The sequence below is a fragment of the Mustela erminea genome, chromosome 1 (genome assembly GCF_009829155.1).
Source record: "Mustela erminea isolate mMusErm1 chromosome 1, mMusErm1.Pri, whole genome shotgun sequence".
Lineage (NCBI taxonomy): Eukaryota > Metazoa > Chordata > Mammalia > Carnivora > Mustelidae > Mustela > Mustela erminea.
This window is the reverse complement of record NC_045614.1, coordinates 171,081,400-171,108,109: the sequence shown is the minus strand read 5'-3', so window position 1 is coordinate 171,108,109 and position 26,710 is coordinate 171,081,400. Positions and strand designations below refer to the sequence as shown.

The 26,710-nt window shown below is 36.3% G+C and overlaps 1 protein-coding gene across 7 annotated transcripts in view; it reads right to left on the bottom strand.

Moving 5' to 3' along the window:
* The window catches only part of SENP7 (SUMO specific peptidase 7), a 164,055-nt gene that overhangs the window by 101,000 nt on the left and 36,345 nt on the right, over positions 1 to 26,710 (bottom strand). For all 7 annotated transcript variants that reach the window (XM_032350469.1, XM_032350414.1, XM_032350443.1 and 4 more), the window contains one exon: positions 13,861 to 13,958. In XM_032350469.1, coding sequence (XP_032206360.1) covers positions 13,861 to 13,958 — 98 coding nt within the window. The remainder of the gene's footprint in view (positions 1 to 13,860; positions 13,959 to 26,710) is intronic.

Here is a 26,710-nt window from a genome sequence, read left to right as displayed (position 1 = left end):
AACAAATGGTGTTGGGAAAATTTGACAGCCATATGCAGAAGAATGAAACGGGACCATTTCCTTACACAACATGCATAAATAGACTCAAAATGGATTAAAGACCTCAATGTGAAACAGGAATCCTTCAAAATCCTTGAGGAGAACACAGGCAGCAACCTCTTCATGCTAAGCTACAGCAACTTCATCCTAGATGTTGCCAACAGCAAGGGAAGCAAAGGCAAGAATGAACCATTGAGACTTCATCAAGACAAAAGCTTTTGCATAGCAAAGGAAACAGTCAACAAAACCAAAAGACACCTGACAGAATGGGAGAAGATATTCACAAATGACATATCAGATAAAGGGCTAGTATCCAAAATCTATAAAGAACTTAGCAAACTCAACACCCAAAGAACAAATAATCCAATCAAGAAATGGGCAGAAGACTGAACAGACATTTCTGCAAAGAAGACATCCAAATGGCCAACAGACACATGAAAAAGTGCTTAACATTACTGGGCATCAGGGAAATACACATCAAAACCACAGTGAGATACCGCCTCACACCAGTCAGAATGGCTAAAATTAACAAGTAAGTTGTTGGTGAGGATGCAGAGAAAGGGGAACCCTCCTACACTGTTGGTGGGGATGCAGGCTGGTGCAGCCACTTTGGAAAACAGTATGGAGGGTCCTTAAAAAGTCAAACATAGAGCTACCCTATGACCCAGCAATCGCACAACTGGGTAGTACATATGTAGTAATCCGAAGGGGCTCACGCAACCGAATGTTTACAGCAGCAATGTCCACAACAGCCAAACTATGGAAACAACCTAGACGTCCATCAACAGATTGGATAAAGAAGTAGTATATATAGACAATGGAATACTATGCAGCCAACAAAAGAAATGAAATCTTGCCATTTGCAATGGCATGGATGGAACTAGAGGGTATTATGCTGAGTGAAATAAGTCAATCAGAGAAAGACAATTATCATATGATCTCGCTGATATGAGGAATTTGAGAGGCAGGGTGGGGGACTGTGTGGGGTAGGGAAGGAAAAAATGAAACAAGATGGTATGGGAGGGAGACAAACCATAAGAGACTCTTAATCTCACAAAACAAACTGAGGTTTGCCAGGGGCTGGGGTGATATGGATAGGGTGGCTGCATGACGGACATTGGGGAGGGTATGTGCTATGGTGGGTGCTGTGAATTGCGTAAGCCTGATGATTCACAGACCTGTACCCCTGGGGCAAATAATACATTATGTGTTAATTTAAAAAGTAAAAATAAATTTAAATTTTTTTTAAAGAAAAGAATTTAAGCATCTCCCTATTAAAAAAATCAACAAAACAAAAGAGAAAAATGCAAGAAAGTTGGGACAAATAAAAAAACCTATAAGACATGGAAAACAAAGAGCAAAATAACAGAAATAAGTCACTCCTTATCAATACTTACTTTAAATGTAAATGGATTAAACTCCCCAATCTAAAGATAGTGGTAGAATAATTTTTTTTAAAGTGATTCAAGTATATACTGTCCACACAAGTGTCACATTAGATCCAAAGTCATAAATAGTTTAAAAATGAAAGGATGGAAAAAGATATTCCATGCAAATACTACCAAAAGAGAGGAAGGATATCAGACAAAATATACTTTAAATCAAAAAGCATTATAAGAGAAAAGAACGTAATTCTGTATTAATACAAGGTATAATACAGCTAGATGAAATATCCATTATAAACATTTACACACCTAATAATAGACCATTAAAATATATAAAGCATGAATTAACAGAAGACAAAAACAGACAGTTCTACAGTAATAGCTGGGAGACTTCGATGCCCCATTCTCAATAATGGATAATACAATCTGACAGAAGACAACAAATTTGAGGATTTAAAAGACATAATAAACCTACTGGATCTAATGGACACACACAAAACAATCTGAACAACAGGAACAACAGGAGAATACATACATAGGACATTCTTCAAGACAGACCATATTCTAGGAACAAATTAAGTCTCAACAGATTTAGAAAGATGGAAACTCACAAATCTGTGGAAATTAAACAATACACTCTTTTAAATAGCCAATGCTTCAAAGAAGAAATCACAAAAGAAGTTAGAAAATACTTAAGAGATGAATGAAAACAAAACAACATACAAAAGAAATCTGCAAAACAGGGGCGCCTGGGTGGCTCAGTTGGTTAAGCATCTGCCTTTGGCTCAGGTCATGATCCTAGGGGTCCTGGGATCAAGCCCTGCATCCAGTTTCTTGCTCAGCAGGGAGCCTGCCTCTCCCTCTGCCACTCCCCCTGCTTGTGCTCTCTCACTCTCTCTTTGTCAAATAAATAAATAAAATCTGAGTGAAATAAGTCAAGCAGAGAAAGTCAATTATCATATGGTTTCACTTATTTGTGGAGCATAACAAATAACATGGAGAACATGGGGAGATGGAGAGAAGGGAGTTGAGGGAAATTGGAAGGGGAGATGAACCATGAGAGACTATGGACTCTGAAAAACAACCTGAGGGTTTTGAAGAGGTGGGGGGTGGGAAGTTGGGAGAACCAGGTGGTGGGTATTAGGGAGGGCACATATTGCATGGAGCACTGGGTGTGGTGCAAAAACAATGAATACTGTTACGCTGAAAAGAAATTTTTAAAAAATTCACAAAACACAACAAAAGCACTAGTAATACGAGGTATTTTTTAGCTATAAATGCTTACCTTATAAAAAATAAAGACCTCAAATCAACTACCAAATTTTACAATTTAAGGAACTAGAAGAAGAAAAAAATAAATTCAAAGCTAACAGAAAAAAGAAATCATAAAGAGCAGAGCAAATGACATACAGAAGAAAACAGAAAAGATTAATGAAGCCAGTAGTTGGTTCTTTTAAAAAATCAACAAACATGGCAAACTTCAGCAAAATGAGTGAAGAAAAAAAGCAAGATGATGCAAATTACTAAAATCAAAAATTAAAGTGGGGACATTGCTAATGATTCCACAAAAATACAAAGGATTATTATTGAGTACTATGAACTGTATGTCAACAAATTGGATAATGTAGACGAAATGTACAAATACCTAAAAATAGAAAACCTAGACTGAATCACAAAGAAAAAGAAAATCTGACTTGACCTAAAATTAGTAAGAAGATTGAATCAGTAACCAAAAACCTCCCAACAAAGAAAAGCCCTATCCCTGATGGTTTCACTGGTAAATTCCAAAATTTTATGAGTAAGGGCAATCATTCTAAACTTTTCCCAAAAATGGAAGCTAAAAGAACAATTCTAACTTATTCTATGAGGACAGCATTACCCTGATACTGAAGCTAGACAAAGACACCACAAGGAAAGAAAACTAAAGACCTTACAAACATTGACTCAAAATTCCTCCAAAAATAATAACAAACCAAAGTCAGTAGCAAATTAAAAACATTACACACCATGGCCAAGTGGGATTTACTCCTATAATGCAAGAATGGTTCAACATACAGAAATTTATCAATATAAAGACCACAGTAAGAGAATGAATAGAAAAAAGACATATGATCATCCCAACTAATACAAAAAATTTTGGCAAAGTTCAGTATCTTTTCATGATGAAAACACTCAACCAGGGCTGGAAGGAAACTACTTCAACATAATAAAGACCATACATGAAAAATCCAAGCAAACATCATACTTAGCGGTGAAAGACTAAAATCTTTTCCTGTAAGATCAGGAACAAGAAAATGATTCCCATTTTTGCTATTTCTACTCAACACAGTACATAGCCAATGAGACCAAAAAAGAAAGAATAAAGGCACCAAAACTGAAAAGGATTAAGTAAAAAGACTTCTATTTTTTCTTCTATTTTTTCACTCCTTTTTAGAGATGGTATCATCTTATTCATAGAAAACCCGAAGAATTCCACAAAAAGACTGTTACATAAATGAACCAAATAAGGTGGCAGGATACAAACTCAACACAAAAATCAGCTGCATACCTATACATTTAACAATGAAAAATCTGAAAGGAAATGTAAACAATTCCATTTATAATAGCATCAAAAAGAAGAAGCTTTAGGAATTAACTTAACCAAGGAGGCAAAAGACACATAAAATGAAAACTATAAAACACGGCTAGAAGAAATTAAAGGCATGAATAAATGTAATCACATTACATGCTCATGAACAGGAAAGCTAAATGTTAAGATGTAAATACTACTCAAAGCAATCTATAGGTTCAATGCAACTGTATCAAAAAATTTAAAAAACAAAAACCTATCCCAAAACTCTTATGGAACTTTAGGGACTCCATAGCCAAAACAATCTTGAAAAAGAAGAACAAAGCTGGAGAACTTACACTTCTTTATTTCAAAACTTAATATAAAGCTACAGTAATCAAAACAGTGTGGTATTGGCATAAGAAACATACAGATCAATAGAACGAAATAGAGAACTGAGAAATAAACTCTATATAGCAAATGTTTTTAATTTTTTTTAAACAGGCTCCACACCTATCATGAAGCCCAATGTGGGGCTTGAACTCACAACACTGAGATCAAGACCTGAGCTGAAATCAAGAGTCAAATGTTTAACTGACTGAGCCATACAGGTATCCCTATATAGTAAATGTTTTTTAGCAAGAGTGCCAAGACCATTCAATGGGGGAAAGGACAGCATTTTCAAAAATGGTGCTGGGAAAACTGGATATAAACATGCCAAAGAATGAAGTTGGACTTCTACTCAACTCCATATACAAATAACAACACAAAATGGATTAAAGAACTAAATGCAAGAGCTAAAATTATAAAACTCATAAAGGAAACATATGGGAAAATCTTCATGACCATAGCAATGAATTTGGCACTGATTTCTTGAATATAACATCAAAAGCACAGGAAACACAAAACAAACTACTTTATGAAGATTAAGGATTTTAAGCATCTCAAGAAACTATGAACAAAAGTAGGAAGGCAACCCACAAAATGGGATAAAATATTTGTAAGTCATGTATTTGATAAGGCATTAATATTCTGAATATAGAGACAATTAAAACTCAACAGCAACAAAAAACCTGCCCAAGTCAGCAAAAAACTGGAATAAACATTTCTCCAAAGAAGATATACAAATGCTTAATAAGCACAAGGAAAGATATTTAACATCACTAATTATTTGGGAAACACAAATCAAAAACACAACCACCTATTACTTCACACCATTAGGATGGCTATTATGAAAAAATTAAAAGTGTTGATGAAGATGCAGAAAAAGTGGAACCCCTGCATACAACTAGTGGCAATGTAAAATGGTGCATCTGCTATGGAAAAGAGCACAGTGAATAAAAAATAAAAAACAAAAAACAGAATTACCACAAAATCCAGCAATCCTACTTTGGGGTATCTATTCCAGTTTCAAAGAACTGAAAACAGGGTTTTGACAATATATTTGTATACCCCCATTCACAGTGGCATTATTCACAATAGTAAAAATGTGGAAGCAACATAAGTGTCCACTGACAGATGAATGGCTAAGCAAAACTGTGTGGGGTGTGTGTGTGTGTGTGTGTGTGTGTGTGTGTGTGTGTGTGTAGAGAGAGAGAAAGAGAGGGTATACACACACACAATATAATGTTAACCAGCTTTAAAAGGAAATAAATTCTGACATGTTGCAACATAAATAAACTTGGGGATATTATGCCAAGTAAAATAAGCTAACCACAAATAAATAATCAATGATTCCACTTACATGAGGCACTTTAAAGTACTCAAATCCATATGAAGTAGAATGGTGGTTGCTAGGGGCTGAAGGATAAGGGAGAAATTGGTAGTCACCATTTAATGGGTATACAGTTTAAGTAGTACAAGATGAAGAGTTGTAGAGATGGATGGCATTGATGTTAGTACAACATTATAAGTGTATTTAAAACCACTAAACTACAAGAAAATAATTTAAAAAGCAAGCTATGAATGGCATATTAAAAATTAATAATAAATAAACACGAGAAAATATTTAATTAAAAAAAAATAAATACAACCACTAAACTGGGGTGCCTGGGCGGCTCAGTGGGTTAAGCCTCTGCCTTTGGTTCGGGTCATGGTCTCGGGGTCCTGGGATCAAGCCCCACATTGGGCTCTCTGCTTGGCAGGGGGCCTGCTTCCTCCTCTCTCTCTGCCTACTTGTGATCTCAGTCTGTCAAATAAATAAATAAAATCCTTAAAAATAATTTTTTAAAAAACCACTAAACTACACATTTAAAAATGGTTAAGATGGGGGGTGTCTGGGTGATACAGTCACTTAAGTAACCAACTGTTGGTTTCACCTCAGAGTTGTAAGTTGAGCACCCTTTTCTCAGCAGGGAACCTGCTTCTCCCTCTGCCTGCTGCTTCCCCTGCTTGTGTACTCACTGACTCTCTGATAGGTAAATGAATAGATAGATAGACAGATAGATGGATAGATAGATATCTTTTTGAAAAATAATAGTAAAATGAGCCCCGCATCAGGCTCCATTTTGAGCACAGATCTGCTTAAGACTCTCTCCCTCTGCTCCTCCCCACCATGTGCTCTTTCTTTTTCTCTCTGTCTCTCAAATAAATAATTCTTTTTATTAATGGTTAAGATGGTAAATTTTGTGTTTTGTGAATTTTACAATAAAAAAGCAGTATCTGTCAAAAATTATAAAAACTTATACTTAAAATTGACACATACTCTTCTAGTAAATGATATACCAATAAAGTTTATCTTTAAAAAAACAAACAAACAAACAAAAAGAACAAATAGAAAACCAGAATAGTTCTATAATCAGAAGCTGCACACACACAAAAAAAGGCAACACAAAATAATGAGGAAGGACTGAATTTTTAAGAAGCAATAAAGAATGAGAAAAAGGAAACTGACAGATTGCCAGTTTATTTCCTCAAGAAAAGAAATCACTGGTCCCAAAAGAAGCTCAATTCCTCTCACACATTCAAATTGTTTTTTGGGGTTGAATTGTGCCCCAGAAAAAAAGACAGTCTAAACTCCTAACCCCAGTATCTCAGAATGTTACTTTACTTGGAAATATTGTCTTTACAGAGGTAATGAAGTTAAAATGACATCAACAAGTTAGGCCATAATACATTATGATTGGAGTTCTTATAAAACCTACAAAGTAGGGATGCCTGGATGGCTCGGTCAGTTAAGCGCCTGCCTTTGGCTCAGGTCAAGATCCCAGGGTCCTGGGATTGAGTCCCTCAGTACGCTCCTTGCTCAGCAAAGAGCCTGCAGCTCCCTTTGCCTGCCACTCCTCCTGCTTCAACTCTCGTACACACTCTCTCACACTCTCTCTCTCTCTCTCTCTGGCAAATAAATAAATAAATAAAATCTTCAAAACAAAAAAAAACCACTGGAAATTGAACACAGAAACAGAAATACACAAAGGAAAGACAACATGAAGACACCCGGAGAGAATATGTAAACAAAAAAGATTGCAGTGATGCATCCAAAACACAAGGAATGCCTGAAGAAGAGAGGAGAGAGACAAGAACAGGTTCTCCCTGATGCCTTCACTACATCAGTGCTCTGTGCTCGCTTCAGCAGCACATACACAAGACCAATGCTCTAACCCCTGAGCTATGGAGCCTCCGAGATGGCTTTAGAGGAAGCATGGCCCTACTGACATTTTCACATGAATTGTGAGTGGATTAAACAATCTAGTCAAAAGGCAGAGACTGCCAGAATAGATGAAAAGTCAAGATCTGCCACGTTGTTTCCCTTAAAAATTCTTATGTTAAAATCCTAAACCCCCAAAGTGATAGTATTGGAGGGGGCCCTTTCAGAAGTGATTAGATCATGAGAGTGGAATCCTATAAATAGCACTCTTATAAAGGAGGCCTAAGAGAGACCCTTTCCACCCTTTGAGGATACAATGAAAAGATGGCTATTTGCACAAAGCAAGAAGCCCTCATATACAATGAAGCTTCTAGGGCTTTGATAGTGATCTTCCCTGCCACTAGAACTATGAAAAATAAATATTTGTTGTTTGTAAGCCTCCCAGTCTATGGTACTTTGTTATATAGCAGCTCAAATTGCCAGGACAAGATCCAACTAAATGCTCTCAATGAGACAATTTGGATTGAAAGAAATAGGTTCAAAGTGAAAAGGTGAAAAAAGGTATACCATGCAAACACCAATCTTAAGACAAATGGAGTATATCAATATCAGACACAATAGACCTTAAAACAAACAAAAATAGAGATAATGTGGGGCATTTCATTGATAAAAGGGTTAATTCATCAGAAAGATACACCAATTACAAATATCCATACACTTAATAACAGGACAACAAAATACATTAAACAAAAACTGATAAAACAAAAGAGAGAAATTCAACAGTAATGGTTCGATACTTCAAAACACTTGACAATTTTTAGAAATACTAGAATGAACATCATCGAGGATAACAGGAGCCTTGAATAACAGTATCAACTAATTCAACCTAACAGACCGCTACAGAACACTCCACCAAACAGGAAGAGAATACACATTCTTCTCAAATACACAAAATATTCTGCAAAAAGACTCAAGACCATATGTGATGCCATAAAATAAAGCTCAATAAATTCACAAGAAAGGTGGGTCGCCTGAGTAACTCAGTTGGTTAGGTGTCTATCTTCGGCTTAGGTCATGATCCTGGAGTCCGGGTATCAAGTCCCATGTCAAGCTCCCTGTTCAGCAGGGAGTCTGCTTCTCCCTCTGTGCCTCCCCCTGCTCATACTCTCTCTCTCTCTCTCTCTCTCGCTAATAAATAAATGAAATCTTTTTTTAAAATTTGCAAGAAAGGAAATCATACAAAATGTTCTCAGACCCCAGTGAAATTCAATTAAAAACTAACAACAGACAAGTCAGTCACAGTAACATACTATAGAACTCAGTGACTATAGTTAATAACACTGTATTGTATATTTGAAAATGTCTAAGAGAGTGGGAGTAAATCTCAAAAGTTCTCATCACAAGGAAAAAAGAAATGTTAAACTGTGCACGCAGAAGGACCAACTAGACTTACTGTGCTGATCATTTCTCAATATATACAAATACTGGATCATTACATTGTACACCTGAAAATAATATAATGTTGTGTCAATTATATCTTAATAAAAAATTAACAGAAGAAAATCTTTGAAATTTAAAAATATGCTGAAATTAAATTATATACACTTTCATAATAAATAGGTCCAAAAAATCTTACCTATCAGAAAATACTTTCAAGATTAATGAAAAGAACATCACAACATACCAAAATTTATGAGATATAACTAGCTAATATGTAATATAGCTCAGGGGAAATTTAAAACTATAAACGTCTATGTTAGAAAAGGAGACAAATCTCAAATCAATAAACTTACCATACACCTTAAAATTTAGAAAAAGAAGTACAAACTATTTCCAAAATAAGAACAAGGGAAAAAAGATTATAGTAGAAATAAATAAAACAAAATACAGAAAACCAATAAGAAGAATTGATGAAATCAAAAGTTGGTTCACTGAAAAGATCAACAGCATTAACAAATCTTTAGGAAGACTGAACAGAAAAAGAGAAAGAAGATGCAAATTAGTAAATCGGTAATGGAAAAGAGGTCATTAACTATATTACAGTAATTAAAAAGATTATGAGAGAATATTTTGAATGAGCATATGTCAATAAATTAGACAACTTATAAACGCACAAATTCCTAGAAAGGCACAGCTACCAAAACTGACATTAAAAAAAAGAATATCTTAATAGAGCTACAACAAATAAAAATTTATAGTTGTAATGTGAAAACTTCATACAAACACACACACATGCAAAACGCTAATGACCAGATGGCTCATTGGTGCATTTGATCAAACAGTCAAAGAAAAATTGGCTCAGACAAAAGAGATTGTGACTATTCATCTCAGGGCTGTGAGTTCAAGCCCCACGTTGGGTGTAGAGATTACTTAAAAATACAATCTTAGGGACACCTGGGTGGCTCGGTCAGTTGAGTATCTGCCTTCAGCCCAAGTCATCATCCTGGAGTCCTAGGATAGAGTCCCACATCCAGCTCCTTGCTCAGCAGGGAGCCTGCTTCTCCCTCTGCCTGCTGCTCCCCCTGCTTGTGTTCACTCGCGCTCTCTCTCTCTCTGACAAATAAGTAAAACTGTTAATAAAAAAATAAAATTTAAAAAATACAATCTTAAAAACAAAACATTTAAAGAAAAATTAATATTGACCCTCCAAAAATTCTTCCAGAGAAACAAAAGGAAGAGAGAACACTTCCAACTCATTCTTTAAGGCCTGTATTAACCTGATTCCAAAGCCAGACAGAGAGAACTTAAGAAAACAGCAGTTAGGGGCAGCTGGGTGGCTTAGTGGGTTAGGCCTCTGCCTCCAGCTCAGGTCATGATCTCAGGGTCCTAAGATCGAACCCTGCATACGGCTCTCTGCTCAGCAGGGAGCCTGCTTCCCTCTCTCTCTGCCTTCCTCCCTGCCTACTTGTGATCTCTCTCTCTCTGTCAAATAAATAAATAAAATCTTAAAAAAAAAAGAAAACAGCAGTTAAATTTCTCTTCTTAATGCAAATGTAAACATATTCAACAAAATCCTAACAAACTGAATCCAGCAACATATAAATTGGATAATAAATTAGGATCAAGTGGGATTTGTCCCAAGAATCAAAGTTAATTTAAGATTTTAAAATAAAGTTATGTTATTATGTTATTAATACATTATGTCAATAAAGGATACAAATTATGTAATATGAATGCAGAAAAGGCATTTGACAAAATCCAACACACATTCATGATAAAAAGCCTCCAACAAATTAGTAATAGAAAGGAACTTCCTCATCATGAAAATGGATAGGTATTAGTCTATCTGGTTTACTATAACAAAATATTATAAAGTGGGTGGCTTATAAACAACATTCATTTCTCATGGCTCTGGAGGCTAAGTTCAAGATTAGGGTGCCAGCCAGCATGGTCAGGCTCTGGTAAAAGCCCTCTTCGAGACTGCAGATTGCTAACTTCTCACTGTGTCCTCACATGATGGAAGAAACTAGGAAGCTCTGTGAGGTCTCTTATTTAGGCAGGAATCCCATTCATGAGTGCTCCACCCTCATGAGTTAAACAACCTCCTAAGGACCCCATCTCCAAATACCATCACACTGGGCATTAGAATATCTTTTTTTTTTTATTGTTTTATGTTAGTCACCATACAGTACATCATTAGTTTTTGATGTAGTGTTCCATGATTCCTTGTTTGTGTGTAACACCCAGTGCTTCATGCAATCCATGCCCTCCTTAATACCTACCATCAGGCTCATCCATCCCCCCAACCCCCTCCCTTCTAAAACCCTCTGTTTGTTTCCCAGGGTCCATAGTCTCTCATGATTCATTTCCCACTCCGATTTCTCCCCCTTTGTTTTTCCCTTCTCCTAATGTCTTCCATGCTATTCCTTATGTTCCACAAATATGTGAAACCATATAATAACTGACTTTCTCTGTTTGACTTATTTCACTTAACATAATCTCCTCCAGTCCCATCCATGTTGATCCAATAGCTGGGAATGTCAACATAAACATTTTGAGGGGACACAGACACTCAAACGACAGCAAAGCATCTAAGAAAAATCTGGCTGACATGATACTAATGGTAAATAATGGTAATGATAATGGTAAAATACTAACTTTTTGCTCTAAGAGTGGGGGAAAAAAGAAAGATGTCCATTCTCACCACTTCTATTCCACATTGTACTAGATGTTCTAGCCAGGACAATTAAGCAAAGACAGAATATTAAAGGCCTCCAATTGGAAATAAAGAAGTAAAACTGTCTTTATGAACAAAACTCCAAGCAATCTACAAAAAACTTCTAGAATTAGTAAGACACAGTCACAGCATATTATAAATCAGCTCCTATACACTAACAATGAACAGTGTGAAAATAAAATTTAAAAAAAATTCTAGTCACAACAGCATCAAGAAGAAAATAAATAACCAAACACTGTAGAAAGAAATTAAAAAGGATCTAAATAAATGGGAAGATATTCATGTCCATGAATCAGAGGACTTTTAAATATTAAATCAAATATGGCCAAAATCCCCAAATTAGTCTACAGATTCAACACATCCTCTATCAAAATTCTTGTTGGCTTTTTTGTTAAAACTGGCAATCTGATTCTAAAATTCAACAAGAAATACAAGGAACCCAAAACAACCAAAACAATCTTGAAAAATGTAATAAAGTTGGAAGTCTCTCACTTCCCGATTTCCAAACTCAATGCCAAGTTGTAGTAATCAAGACATAGTGGTACTGGCATAAGAACAGATACATAGGTCAATGGAATATAATTCCAAATCCAGCAATAAATCTTCATATTTATAGTCAATTGATTTTCAACAAAAGTACCCAAAAAATTGGTACCTATTCAACCAATGGTACTGGGACAACTGCATATTCACAAACAAAAATATAAATTTGGATGCCTATCTCATATCATATCCAAAAACTAACTCCAAATGGATAAAAGACCTAAATCTAATAGGTAGAATCTTAAAACTCTTAGAAGAAAACCGAAGATTAAATCACTATAACCTCAGATTAGGAAACAGTTTCCTAAGACAACAAAAGCACAGCAACAAAAGAAAAATACATAAGTGAGAGTTTTTTTAAATGAAAAAATTTCTGTGCTTCAAAAGACACTATCAACATCAAGAAAGTGAAACACTGAGTGGGAGAAAATGTTTGCAAATCATATATCTGATAAAGACTTGTAGGGACGCCTGAGTGGCTCAGTCGGTTAAGCAGCTACCTTGGGCTCAGGACCGTGATCCCAAGGTCCTCAGATTGAATCCCGCATCAGGCTCCTTGCTCAGTGGAAAGACTGCTTCTCCCTCTGCCTCTGCCTGCCACTCTGCCTGCGTGCTCTCTCTCTCTCTGACAAATAAATAAATAAAATCTTAAAAAAAAAAAAAAGACCTGTATACAGACTATAAAAATAATTCTTACAAATCAACAAAAATGGAAACAACACAATTTTAAAATGGTAAAGGATCTAAATAGACTACTCTCCAAAAAAGATAAAAAATGACCAACAACCACATAAAAAAATAACATCATTAGGAAATACAAATAAAAACTACAATGAGGTACCATTTCACACCCACAGGGACATCTATGGAAGGAAGGAAGGGAGAGAGAAAGGGAGAGAATTAACTATTGGTAAGGATATGGAATCACCAATATGTTTTTCATTTCCTACAGACAATTAACTTGAAAAGGGAGAATAAGACTAAGTTCCTCAGAAAGTCCTCTGACATAAATTTAAGAACTCCAAGACTAATGTATTCTAATTCATGTGATCTCCCAGTAACTGTAATTTTTACTTTACTACTCATTTTTTCATTCATTCACTATTCTAAATAAGAAAATTCAACGCTCTTTTGCACAATAACAGCTTTTTAATCATTAACAGACGTCCAATCCTAAAGTGCTCTAAATTTCCTTTAACTGTAATACAATCCCCCAAATATTTAATTCTAGTATAACCATAATTCACTAACAATATGACTAGTCCCAGAATTGCTAAGTTGAGCATCCTTCTTACTGCAGACCACAAATGATGAATCAAGCATTATAATCAGTCTATATTTAACTCTTGTTTTATCAGCTAAAGTTTATCAAGATGTTCCAAATGCACAAAAACAAGGAGTTAAAATGACATAGAATCACAGAAAGTCCAAGCTTAAAGAGAAACAGAATTGAATCTTGAATTCAGTCTTTGTATTTCAAAAGAATGGTAAATGAGACCCAAAGAGGTTAGATGAATCACCCATGGTCACACTATTTATACACAATATAAGTCCATCTTATGTCATACACACATTATCTTACCTTTCTGGTGATGTTTTAGAAGTGACAGGACGTCCACGGACACCTTTTCTACTTTTATGGTCTAGAGATAGGACCTTATTTCTTAGGCTTCTTTTCCACTGGGGGGGGAAAAATGGAATTTAATACTAAGTATGACAATATAACAATTACAAGTCACTTAAATTTCCTTTTATTTAGAAATTTGAGATAAACAGCCAAATAGGGCACAAAAGAAAAAAGTGCAATCCACAAAACCCCCTGGCTCTTTTGCTAGTACAGAAATATAAGTCCACCAAAAAAATAGGAGGGTATTTTAAAATGTCAAGGTAAGTTTAGTTAGGAAATGCAACATTTTGAGGCTCCAAAGCTTACATAATCATATTATTTTGTAAGACAAAAGGAAATAAAAATTATTATATACCAAGTTAAATGGGGTCTGTGATTTTGAAGTTGCATTTATAACAACTGGAAGGGATTACAACTGGTTCCCTATGAATTGCTAAACGGAAAATTTTAGGAAAGAGTCACACATTTTACTAAGAGGGTTTAGATTTAATCTGACTAGACCCAAAAATTAAAATTATTTAATACAAAAGAATATGAATCTAGACAAGTAAATTATTTATCTTCTCTGCATTAGTTTCCTTCTCTCCATTAGTTCCCTTATCATTAAAATGGACATAATAGTCGCTATCTCACAAGGACAGAAGATAATACATATGTATTAAGTTTAAAACACTGTTCTCCTTAAAGAGATTTGTACACCTGTGCTTATAGCAGCACTATTCACAAAAGTTAAAAGGTAGAAGTGATTCAAGTATCCCATCAGTAAAAAAAAAAAAAAAAATGGATACAATGAAATATTGTTCGGTCTTTTTTTTATTCAGTCTTAAAAAGTTAACTTTCACACATGCCACAACATGGATAACCCTTGATGACTGTCGGAGAACAAAATATATATATATTGGTCTCTGCCCCATTTCCTGGCATAGAGCTCCTAAAACCCTTACAATTTCCTGGATTGATAGGAGGATCTTTTGTTATAATATTTGATCCTTGATCCCCATTCCTAACATAGGCCTCCTGAAACCCTTGTAATTTCTTGGGTGATAGGAGTGTCTTTTGTACTAAAGAGGTTGTTCGGGGCACCTGGGTGGCTCAGTGGGCTGGGGCCTCTGCCTTAGGCTCAGGCCATGTTCCCGGGGTCCTGGGATCGAGCCCCCAGTCGGGCCCTCTGCTCAGCGGGGACCTGCTTCCTCCTCTCTCTCTCTCTGCCTGCCTCTCTGCCTACTTGTGATCTGTCAAATAAATAAATAAAATAAAATAAAATAAAATAAAAGAGGTTATTCTGCGTGGGCTCCTGGAAGGCTCCTGGATGAGGGTTGGTCACCAAAAAGACTAAGCCATAATTAGAAATTTGGAATTTTTAGCCTCACCCTCCATTCTCTAGAGAGGGGCAAAGAGCTGAAAACAGACTTGGTAAGTTATACCCACATGAGGAAGCTTCCATAAAAATCCCAACAGTATGGGGTTCAGAGTAATTTCAGGTTGGTGAACACATCCACATACCACACCCGTGAACTGCACAAGGACAGAGGCTTCTGCACTGGAGACCCTCCCAGACCTCATCCTGTGTTATCTCTTCATCTAGCTGTTCAATTGTATTCTTTACTATATTCTTTAATAAACTGATAAATGTAAGTATTTTCCTGAGTTCTCCCAGCATCTCTAGCATAAAGTAATCAAACCTGATGGGGTAGCTGGGAGAACCTCAGATTTATAGCCACTCGATCACAAGCACAGGTGACAGCTGGACTTCTGGCTGGCATCTGAAGTAGGATGGAAGCATTCTTTCTGGACCAAGCCCTTAACTTGTGGGGTCTGACACTACTTTCAAGTAGTGTCATAACTGAATTAAATTATAGAATACCCAGCTGGTGTCACAGAGCATTGCTTGGTAGGGGAAAACCCACACATAACTGGTGTCAAAAGTATTGTAAATATGATAGTAGTGTTAAGAGTAAATCAGAAACAAAGGAGGAAAACTCGATTTTTCCCAACACGATGACATTATAAGATGTGAAAAAAAGTCAGTAACAAAAGGACAGATACTGTATGATTCAAGTTATATGAAATATCTAAAATAGTCAAATTCGTACAAACAGAAAGTAAAATGGTGGTTGCCTGGGGCCAGGGTGGGGGGGAATGGAGTATTGTTTAATAGGTAGTGCTTCAGGTTTGCAAGACATAAAGAGTTCTGGAGATGGATGGTGGTAATGGTTGCACAACAATGTAAATGTAGTTCATGCCAGTGAATTGTACCCTTAAAAATGGTTAAAATGATAAATTTTAGGGACGCCTAGGTGGCTCAGTTGGTTAAGCAGCTGCCTTCAGCTCAGGTCATGATCCCGGCGTCCTGGGATCGAGTCCCGCATCGGGCTCCTTGCTCGGCAGGGAGCCTGCTTCTCCCTCTGCCTCTGCCTGCCATACTGTCCGCCTGTGCTTGCTCTCTCTCCCTCTCTCTCTGACAAATAAATAAATAAAATCTTTAAAAAAATGATAAATTTTATGTTATGTGTATTTTACCACAATTTAAAATAAATTCTTAAAAGATAAAAAAATTTTAAGTAGTGAAAAACAAACCACTGTCTTAAACATGTCAGCCCTTGATAAACACTTTTTTTAATTCTCTAGAAATTATGTTTTCTCATTATCACCATAGTCCTCCATGGTATAAAACACATTTTATCAAAGGAAAGGGAAGTTTTTGACCAATGAACCCAAGTCTCTCTCCCATAAAAGCCCATGTTCCTCCCAATACTTTAATTCTAAATTAGACAAATTCTCAGAAATGCCCCCATCATGATACCAACTTAAACACATTTGTCACTCTCATTTCACTACAAAATGTAAATCTATCAATATAACAAGATTAAAACTACATCTTCTCTCGATTTTCACTATCACTGTCTTAGTTCTGCCTCTTTTTATTTCTGACCAGGACTCTTACAATGTTATCCTAATGGGATTCCCTGCCAATGGTCTCTTAATCTGTAATCTAGCATCTGCTCCATAATGAAAGTTAAATCTTTCAAAAATTCAAATCTGATGTCATTCTTCTGCTTAAATTCTTAAGTGCTTCTGACTACCTAAAGAAGGAAAATAATAATAATAATTGTGTTTTCATTTCTCACTTCTGCTTCCCATGCATCTTGTATTCTGACAATACTAAACTATCCATAGTTCCCTCAAAGTGCTATGCAGTTTCATCCTTGGACATGTTTCCTTACTAGAATATGCTTTACCCTCCCTAGTTCTTTGTCCAGTTAGCCCCAATTATAGTATCACCAAGAAAACTTCCTCACCTCTAGCAAAGTAAATCAATCTCTTCTACAAACCATTATAAGCTTTGCATATCTCTATTACTGACAACACTTTTTTTTATTTAATTTTTTTTTCCAGTGTTCCAAGATTCATTGTTTATGCACCACACCCAGTGCTCCATGCAAAACATGCCCTCCTTAATACCCACACTTCTCATAATTCTCATAATAATAATATTATCTGTTTACATCCACCTGCAACCAGTACTGGGAATGATTTGGCTTAAGGGTTGAACTCTTCAGAACTACTGGCCAACCAGTTCCCTGGAAGTGGTCCACTAATCTCAGAGTAAATGCAACCTTCATAGGGCACCTGGGTGGCTCAGTGGGTTAAAGCCTCTGCCTTTGGCTTGGGCCATGATCCCAGGGTCCTGGGATGGAGCCCCACATCAGGCTCTCTGCTCGGCAGGGAGCTTGCTTCCCCCCCTCTCTCTCTGCCTGTCTCTCTGCCTACTTGTGATCTCTGTCAAATAAATAAAATCTTTTTTAAAAAATGCAACCTTCACATTTTATGTTATTGAATTGTTTGTATCCCACTCATTATACCATAATCAGGTTTGCCTTTTTATACAAAATGATGAAAGTACTAGTCTTTCAGAGTCTTTACAGTCTTTACAGAGCCTCAGATTATGTACCGAGAAAACAACAAAAATATTATTCCCACCAAAGAGGGGGCAAAAAAGAATGAGAGTTTTCAACTATTACAAAAATAAGATAAACTCAGGCAAACTAGAGATAACTTTAATAGGAGGGAGATTTATTAAAATGTCATTAACTCTAAATTCTTGAATCCTACCATAACCAAGGGTAACCTGAAGTATATCCACAGATGTTAGCAAATGAAAATAAAATTCACTTAGACTTTGATCATTTGTTTCTTATAGTTAATATCACATTAAAATATATGCATATTTTTTCTTTTTAAAAAATTAGTTAAGAATTGTAGGCTGGGTTAATAATTTGTATTTTTCACAGTTATGATTTGTTTTTCTTTTAGTCTATGAACCTATTATATGCTCTCTCTGAAAAATAAAAAATCAGATAACAAAGAATTCTCCTACAAACTTATTTTGAATGGGAATTTATTTCCATACATAATCTGAAAGCTACCTGACCACAAATAGGAAAGTTAAGATAGCATGAATTTTATTTTAAATATAAAAAAGGCTTTTAGAAAGAAAAAAAAAAAACTTTGTTCACAGACAGGTTCAAAGCATTCAGTAACATAAACTTATCCCTCTCATTCTAACAAGGACACCAAAATAAAATATTATGCTAATGAAAATAAAATGGCCAAAAATAAAATAAAATAAAATGGCCCACAATAACCGCTAGAATTTCTCTGGGACAAAATCAACTCCACATGCATTCTAAGTGGTGTGGGACTCACAATCTCAACAGAGTGCTTCCTTAGATACTAAAAAGGGACCAAAGTTGTATCTTGAGGAAAATGCTGACTTTGTTTACAACTACTTACCCCTGTCACAGCTTATTTTAATAAAAATGTATGACGACTTTCCAACCAATTGAGATTATTGGTCTGGATTTAACTTTATATCAGAATTTCAACTCTATTGACTCTTCTTCCAGTTTCCAAAGTAAACAATATGTAATGAAAACACATAAAAAAAAAAATACTGAAATTATTTGCTAACCAGTATCTATTGAGCCACTGGATGAATTATGGGGGAAGGTCTGGAGAATCCTGTATACTCTTCAATGACATTTTTCCCAAACAACCTACATGACTACAGGAAAATATATAACCAGGAAATTAACAATGAGACAATTTATGACTTTATTAAGATTTCACCTGTTTTATATGCAAACATTTGTGTATGTGTGCATTTTTAGTTCAGTGCTATTTTATCATATGTGCACATCTGTGTAACCACAACCAAAGTCAAGATATAGAATAGTTAAGCTACACATATCCTTTCTGCTACCATTTTATAAACACAGCTTGCCACCCTCCCTTCCATTAACTCCTAGCCTCTAAAGGCCCTGAGAGTTTTCCTAGCAAATCAGACATTTCAGTAAGAAAATGAATGCAATATTCTCTATTCCATTAACTAGAAGTGAACAATTCCCCATTCATTCTATAATGTAAGTACTGCATTGATAATGAATCCACAGAATGGCAGTACCAGAAGAAAAAAACCTAAAAACCAACATCTCCAATAAACATAAACAAAAACACTCAACAAAAAAATTAGCAGATCAAAACAAGTAATACATGAAAAGAATAATACAATACAGGCAGTTAAGATTTATTCTAGGGCAGAAAGGTGGTTTAATATTCAAAGATGACGGGGCGCCTGGGTGGCTCAGTTGGTTGGACGACTGCCTTCGGCTCAGGTCATGATCCTGGAGTCCCGGGATCGAGTCCCGCATCAGGCTCCCAGCTCCACGGGGAGTCTGCTTCTCCCTCTGACCTTCTCCTCGCTCATGTTCTCTCTCACTGTCTCTCTCTCAAATAAATAAATAAAATCTTTAAAAAAATAAAATAAAATAAAAAATAAAAATAAATAAAAAATATTCAAAGATGAATCCAAAGCAAAAAAAAAAAAAGACCCACTATACACTGAACACAATATGAAAAGTCAAGGGATACAGATATGCCATTCTAACACAGATGAAAAGAAAGATAGAGTAGTTATACTGTCCAGAAAAGGAAAAATTATCAATGTAGAGGGATAAAGAGAAATACTACATAATGTTAAAAGGGGTCAATTCTCCAAGAAGACATAACAATCTTTAATATCTATGTGCTCAACAATAGAGCACCAAAATACATAAGGCAAAAATTGATAAAAATACAAAGACAAATAAAAGAATCAACAATTATAACTGAAGACTTTAATACCACTCCATCAGAAACAAATCCAGCAGGCAGAAAGCAGGAAATAGTAAGGACAGAGTAAAACTGAACAACACCATCAATCAACTGTATCCAATTAACATTTATGAATACTTGTAGTGTATAAACAATGAATTTTGGAACACACACACACAAAAACTTAATTTAATTAAAAAATTGACTCAATAAATTATACTGAGTGCCTACTACATGCTAGGCACTTGGTTTCCAAATTTAAAAAATTAAGAGAATAGGGGCGCCTGGGTGGCTCACTGGGTTAAAGCCTCTGCCTTCGGCTCAGGTCATGATCTCAGGGTCCTGGGATCGAGCCCCGCATCGGGCTCTCTGCTCAGCAGGGAGCCTGCTTCCTCCTCTCCCTCTGCCTGCTTCTCTGCCTACTTGTGATCTCTGTCTGTCAAATAAATAAATAAAATCTTTAAAAAAAAAATTAAGAGAATATACATTCTTCTCAAGCTTGTACACTAGAGGGGAATTTGTTGCATTGGATATATCTATTTTAAAAGAAGAGACAATTTGGGGAGCCTGGGTAGCTCAGTCGACTACACAGCTGCCCTCAGCTCAGGTCATGATCCCAGGGTCCTAGGGTCAAGTCCCACATTGTGCTCTCTACTCAGTGGGGAGTCTGCTTCTCCCTCTGCCCTGCCCCCCTTCGTATGTACTCTCTCTTGCTCTCTCTCAAATAAATAATAAAATAAAATCTTATGGTGGGAATGCAAGCTGGTACAGCCACTCTGAAAAACAGTATGGAAGTTCCTCAAAAAGTTGAACACAGAGTACCTTATGACTCAGTAATTGCACTATTGGGTATTTACCCTAAAGATACAAATGTAGTGATCTGAAGGGGCACGTGCACCCCAACGTTTACAGCAACAATGTCCACAATAGCCAAACTATGGAAAGAACCTAGATGTCCATCAACAGATGAATGGATAAAGAAGATGTGGAATATATATACAATGGAATACTATGCAGCCATCAAAAGAAAAGAAATCTTGCCATTTGCAATACATGGATGGAACTAGGGGGTATTGTGCTGAGCGAAATAAGTCAATCAGAGGAAGACAATTATCATATGATCTCCCTAATATGAGGAATTTGAGAAGCAGGGCGGGGACTTGTGGGAGGTAGGGGAAAAAAATGAAATAAGATGGGATCGGGAGGGAGACAAACCATAAGAGATTCTTAATCTCACAAAACAAACTGAGGGTTTTGGCAGGGGTAGGGAGAGGGTTGTTGGATTATGGACGTTGGGGGTATGTGATATGATGAGTGCTATGAGATGTGTAAGCATGACAATTCACAGGGGCAAATAATACATTATATACTAATAAAAATAATTAATAAAAAAAACTTTAAGAAAATTAAAAACAGGGACACCTGGGTGACTCAGTGGGTTAAAGCCTCTGCCTTCGGCTCAGGTCATGATCCCAGGGTCCTAGGATCGAGCCCCACATTGGGCTTTCTGCTCAGCAGGGAGCCTGCTTCCCTTCCTCTCTCTCTGACTGCCTCTCTGCCTACTTGTGATCTCTGTCTGTCAAATAAATAAATAAATAATCTAAAAAAAAAAAAAAAGAAAATTAAAAACAGAAAAATAAAATCTTAAAAAAATAATAATTTTTTTTTTTAGATTTTTTTAAAATCTATACGACAAAAAACACAAAACTGTATTAAAAGGTATCAAAGATCTAAATAGGGGGTGTCTGGGTGGCTCAGAAAGTTAAGCCTCTGCCTTCAGCTCAGGTCATGGTCTCAGGGTCCTGGGATCGAGCCCCACATCAGGCTCTCTGCTCAGTGGGGAGCCTGCTTCCTCCTCTCTCTCTGCCTGCCTCTCTGCCTATTTGGGATCTCTGTCAAATAAATAAAATCTTTTAAAAAAATCTAAATAGACATTTCATGTACATGGATAGGAAGACTCAATATTCCAATGCTGTCTTCCCAACTTGATCTATAAAGTCAAGACAAATCAATAACCCAGAAAGTTAGTTTGTGGATGTTGACAAAATGATTCTAAATTTTAAACAGAAAGACAAAGACCCAGAATAGCCAATACAATGTTGAAGAAAAACAAACTCAGGAAACTTACAGTCCCAACATCAAGACTTATTACAAAGCTACAAAACGATAAACAAATAGAATCAATGGAACAGAATAAAGCACTAAGAAATAGATCCACATAATGAAATCAACTGATCTATGACATGGGAACAATGGCAATTTAATACAGAAAGGCTATTATTTTCAACAAATGGTGCTAATATCCATGTAGAAACAAATAGAGACATAACTCTTACACCTTTCACAAAAATTAATGCAAAATGGGCCAACAGATCTAAATTTAAAATGCAAAACTATAAAATTCCTAAAAGATAACATCAGCAAAAACCTAGGTGACCTTGGGTTAGGCAAGTACTTCTTAAATATAATTCCTAAACAACCATCCAAGAAGAAAAAAAAATGACAATTTGGGCTTCACTGAAATTAAAACTTCTATTTTACAAAAGTCCATTAAGGGAATGAAAAGATAACACAAAAACTAGGAAAAAAAATTTACAGAACACATATCTGATAAAAAGACTAGTATCCAAAATATACAATAGACTCCTAAAATTCAAAAATAAGAGAACAATCCAATTTTAAGAAGAGCCAAAGATCAAGGGGTGCCTGGGTGGCTTAGTCGGTTGGGCGACTGCCTTCATCTCAGGTCATGATCTCAGGGTCCTGGGATCAAGTCCCGTATCGGGCTTCTCACTCAACGGGGAGTCTGCTTCTCCCTCTCTCTCTGCCTGCTGCTCTGCCTACTTGTGGTCTCTCTCTGTCTTTCTAATAAATAAATAAAATCTTTAAGGAAAAAAAAAAAAAGAAGAGCCAAAGATCTGAAGGCACACCTCACCAAAGAAGATACACAGCTTCCAAATATGCATATGAAAAGAAACTCAAGAAAACATGTCATCACAAACTGCAAGTTAAAACAAGATACCACTATATATGTATTAGGATTGCTAAAACACAAAACACTGACAATACCAAATGTCAACTAGAATGTGGAGCATCAGAAAATCCCATTAGATGCAGGTGGGAATGCAATATGGTACAACCATTTTGGAAGACAGTTTAGCAATTCCTGACAAAACTAAATACACACTTAACATACAATCCAACAACTGCAATCCTTGGTATTTATTGAAATAATTCAGAAAACATGTCCACACAAAAACTTGCACATAAATGTTTACTGTGTCTTTACTCATAATTGCCAAAACTTGAAAGCAACCAAGATATCTTTCAACAGGTGATGGGTAAACAAACTGTGCTACATCCACTTAATGGAAATTATTCAGCACTAAAAACAAGGAACAGTGGGATAGGCTGCGCATGTGTAGAGGCAAGGGACATATGAAAACTACTTTCTACTCAATTTGCTGCAAACCTAAAGCTCTAAGAAATAGTCTTGTGAAAAATTTTTTATTTTTTAAAGATTTATTTATTTTTGTGAGGGAAATAGAGAGAATGCATGGGTAGGTGGAAAGGCAGAGGGAGAGGGAGAAAAGAAGCAGACTCCCTGCTGAGCGAGGAGCCTGATGTGATGAGCTTAATCTCAGAACCTTGAGATCATGACCTAAGCCAAAAACAAGCTGGATGCTTAACTCAGTCACCAAGGTGCCCCCCATAAATTCTTTTTTTTAAAGAAATGAGCTATCAAGCCACAAAAAAAGACATTAATGAAGGTAAAATCATATTGCTAAGTGGAAGAAGACAATCAAAAAGGGCTGTATGATTCCATGTGACATTATAGAAAAAGTGAAACTGAACATTATTAAAAAGATCAGTGGAGCACAAAAGATTTTTTTTTTAAGATTTTTTTAAAGATTTTATTTATTTATTTCTCAGAAAGAGAGAGAGAGAAAGCACACAAGCAGGCAGAGAGGCAGGCAGAGGCAGAGAGAGAGGCAGGCTCCCTGCTGAGCAAGGAGCCGATCCAGGACTCGATCCCAGGACCCTGGGATCATGACCTGAGCCGAAGGCAGCGGCTTAACCCACTGAGCCACCCAGGTGTCCCTCAAAAGATTTTTTTTCTTTTTTTTTTTAAGATTTATTTATTTATTTATTTGACAGAGAGGCATCACAAGTAGGCAGAGAGGCAGGCAGAGAGAGAGAGAGAGAGAGGAGGAAGCAGGCTCCCCGCCGAGCAGAGAGCCCGATGCGGGACTCGATCCCAGGACCCTGAGATCATGACCCGAGCCGAAGGCAGCGGCTCAACCCACTGAGCCACCCAGGCGCCCCTCAAAAGATTTTTTTAACAGTGAAATTATTCTGTATCAGATTGTAAGGGCAGATACATGCCATTATACACTGTCTAAACACAGAATATACTAGACAAAATGTGAACCCTAATGTAAACTATGGACTTCAACCAACAATAATCTACCAGGGATAGTTTCAGTTCAAAATGACCTTGTAGGGGGACCTGGGATGCTCAGCTGGGTAAGCATCTGCCTTCGGCTCAGGTCACAATCCCAGGGTCTGGGGATCAAGCCCCACATTGGGCTCCTTGCTCAGTGGAGAGTCTGTTTCTCCCTCTCCCTCTGCTGTTCCTCCTGCTTATTCTCGCTCTCTCACTCAAATAAATAAATAAAATTAAATTTAAAAATTTTAATGACAATGTACAAGGAGCCTGAAATCACTTCCTCCCACAGACATAACAAATCTATATTTGCATATGGAACAACTCCCTCTGAAAAAACCCAGAAACTAGCTGAACAACTCCTCTAAATATTACAGGATTGAGAAAAAGCATTGAAACATGCAGGAGAAGCTGAGATAATCTAACCATAAACACCACCCCCGGCAAAATGGAACACAACCAGGAAAGAATTGACAACTCCTAGCTTCGCCTAAGGTACAAAGGATTTGGACCCTACAACTGGCACCCTAACTGGGATTGAGCACTGTACTTGGCTCCCTGCTCAGTGGGGAGTCTGCTTCTTCCTTTCCCACTGCTCCTCCCTACCACTCATGCTCTCTCTGCCTCTCACACTCACTCTCAAATAAACATATAAAATCTTTTAAAGGAAAGAAAATTACGGACCAATATCCCTGATAAAAATAGATACAAAATTCCTCAATAAAATATTAGCAAGTCCAATTCAACCATACAAAAGAATCATACACCATGATCAAATAGGATTTATTCTAAGGATGCAAGGAAGGTTCAACATCCACCAATCAGTGAAGGTGATATACCCCATTAACAAAATAAAAGTAAAACATATCATCTCAACAGATGCAGAAAAAAAAAAAGCATCTGACAAAATTCAACATCCATTCTTTAATAAAAACTCTCAATGAAGTAAACTCTCAAACTCTCAATGAATGTACCTAAATATAATAAAGGTCATATATCATAGTGCACAGTGCTTATCATACTCAATCGTGAAAAGCTGAAAGTTTTTCCTCTAAAATCAGGAAGAAGACAAGGATTCCAACTCTACCCACTTTAACAGAATACTAACCAAATCTTGCAATTAGGCAAAAAATAAATAAATAAAAGACAACCAAATCAAAAGGAAATAAAATTGTCTCTATTCACAGGTGACATGATATTATATATAGAAAAGCTTAAAGATGCCACCAAAAATCTCGAACTTAGGATGGACCCTGAGGGCCTAATGCTAACTGAAATAAGTCAGACCGAAAACAAACAAACAAACAAATACTATATGAGTTCACTCACAGGAGGAATCTAAGGGAAAAAAAAAAAGAAAAACACCAAACTTATAAAAAGAACAAATTTGTAGTTACCAGAGGTGGAGAGTGGGCAAAGTGAGTGAAAGGGGTCAAAAAGTACAAACATTAAGTTACAAGATAAATAAGTCCCAGGAATGCAATATACAGCATGGTGATTTACTTAACAATATTGATTATTTACCTGAAAGTTGCTAAGAGATGTTAAAAGTCTCATCAAGAGAAAACTATTACTGGGGTACCTGGGTGGCTCAGTGGGTTAAAGCCTCAGTGGGTTCAGCCCAGGTCATGATGTCAGTGTCCTGGGATCGAGCCCCACATTGGGCTCTCTGCTCGGTGGGAAGCCTGCTTCCCCCTTTCTCTCTGCCTGCCTCTCTGCCTACCTATGATCTCTCTCTTTCTCTCTGTCAAATAAATAAATAAAATCTTTAAGAAATATATAAGAAAACTATTACTATGTGTTAACATATATTAGCTAATCATTCTGCAATATAAACATATATCAAATTATTATATTGTATACCTAAAGCTAATACAATGTTATAGGTCAATTATATCCAAGAAATAATAATAACTTACCAGTATTGGCTTATCAACTGTAACAAATATACCACATTGATGCAAAGATATTAATAAAGGAAAGTATGTGGGAGTAATAGGGGAAGGGGAATTGAGGGGCATATGGGTATTGCTGGTACTACCCCTTCAATTTTTCTGTAAAGCTAAAATTACTCTAAAAATAAAATCCATTAACTAAAAAAATTAACAAACTGACAATATGAAGTGCTAAGAAAAATACAGAGCACCCAGAACTCTCCACACATTGCTGGTGAGAATGCAAAATGGTACAAACACTCTGAAAAAC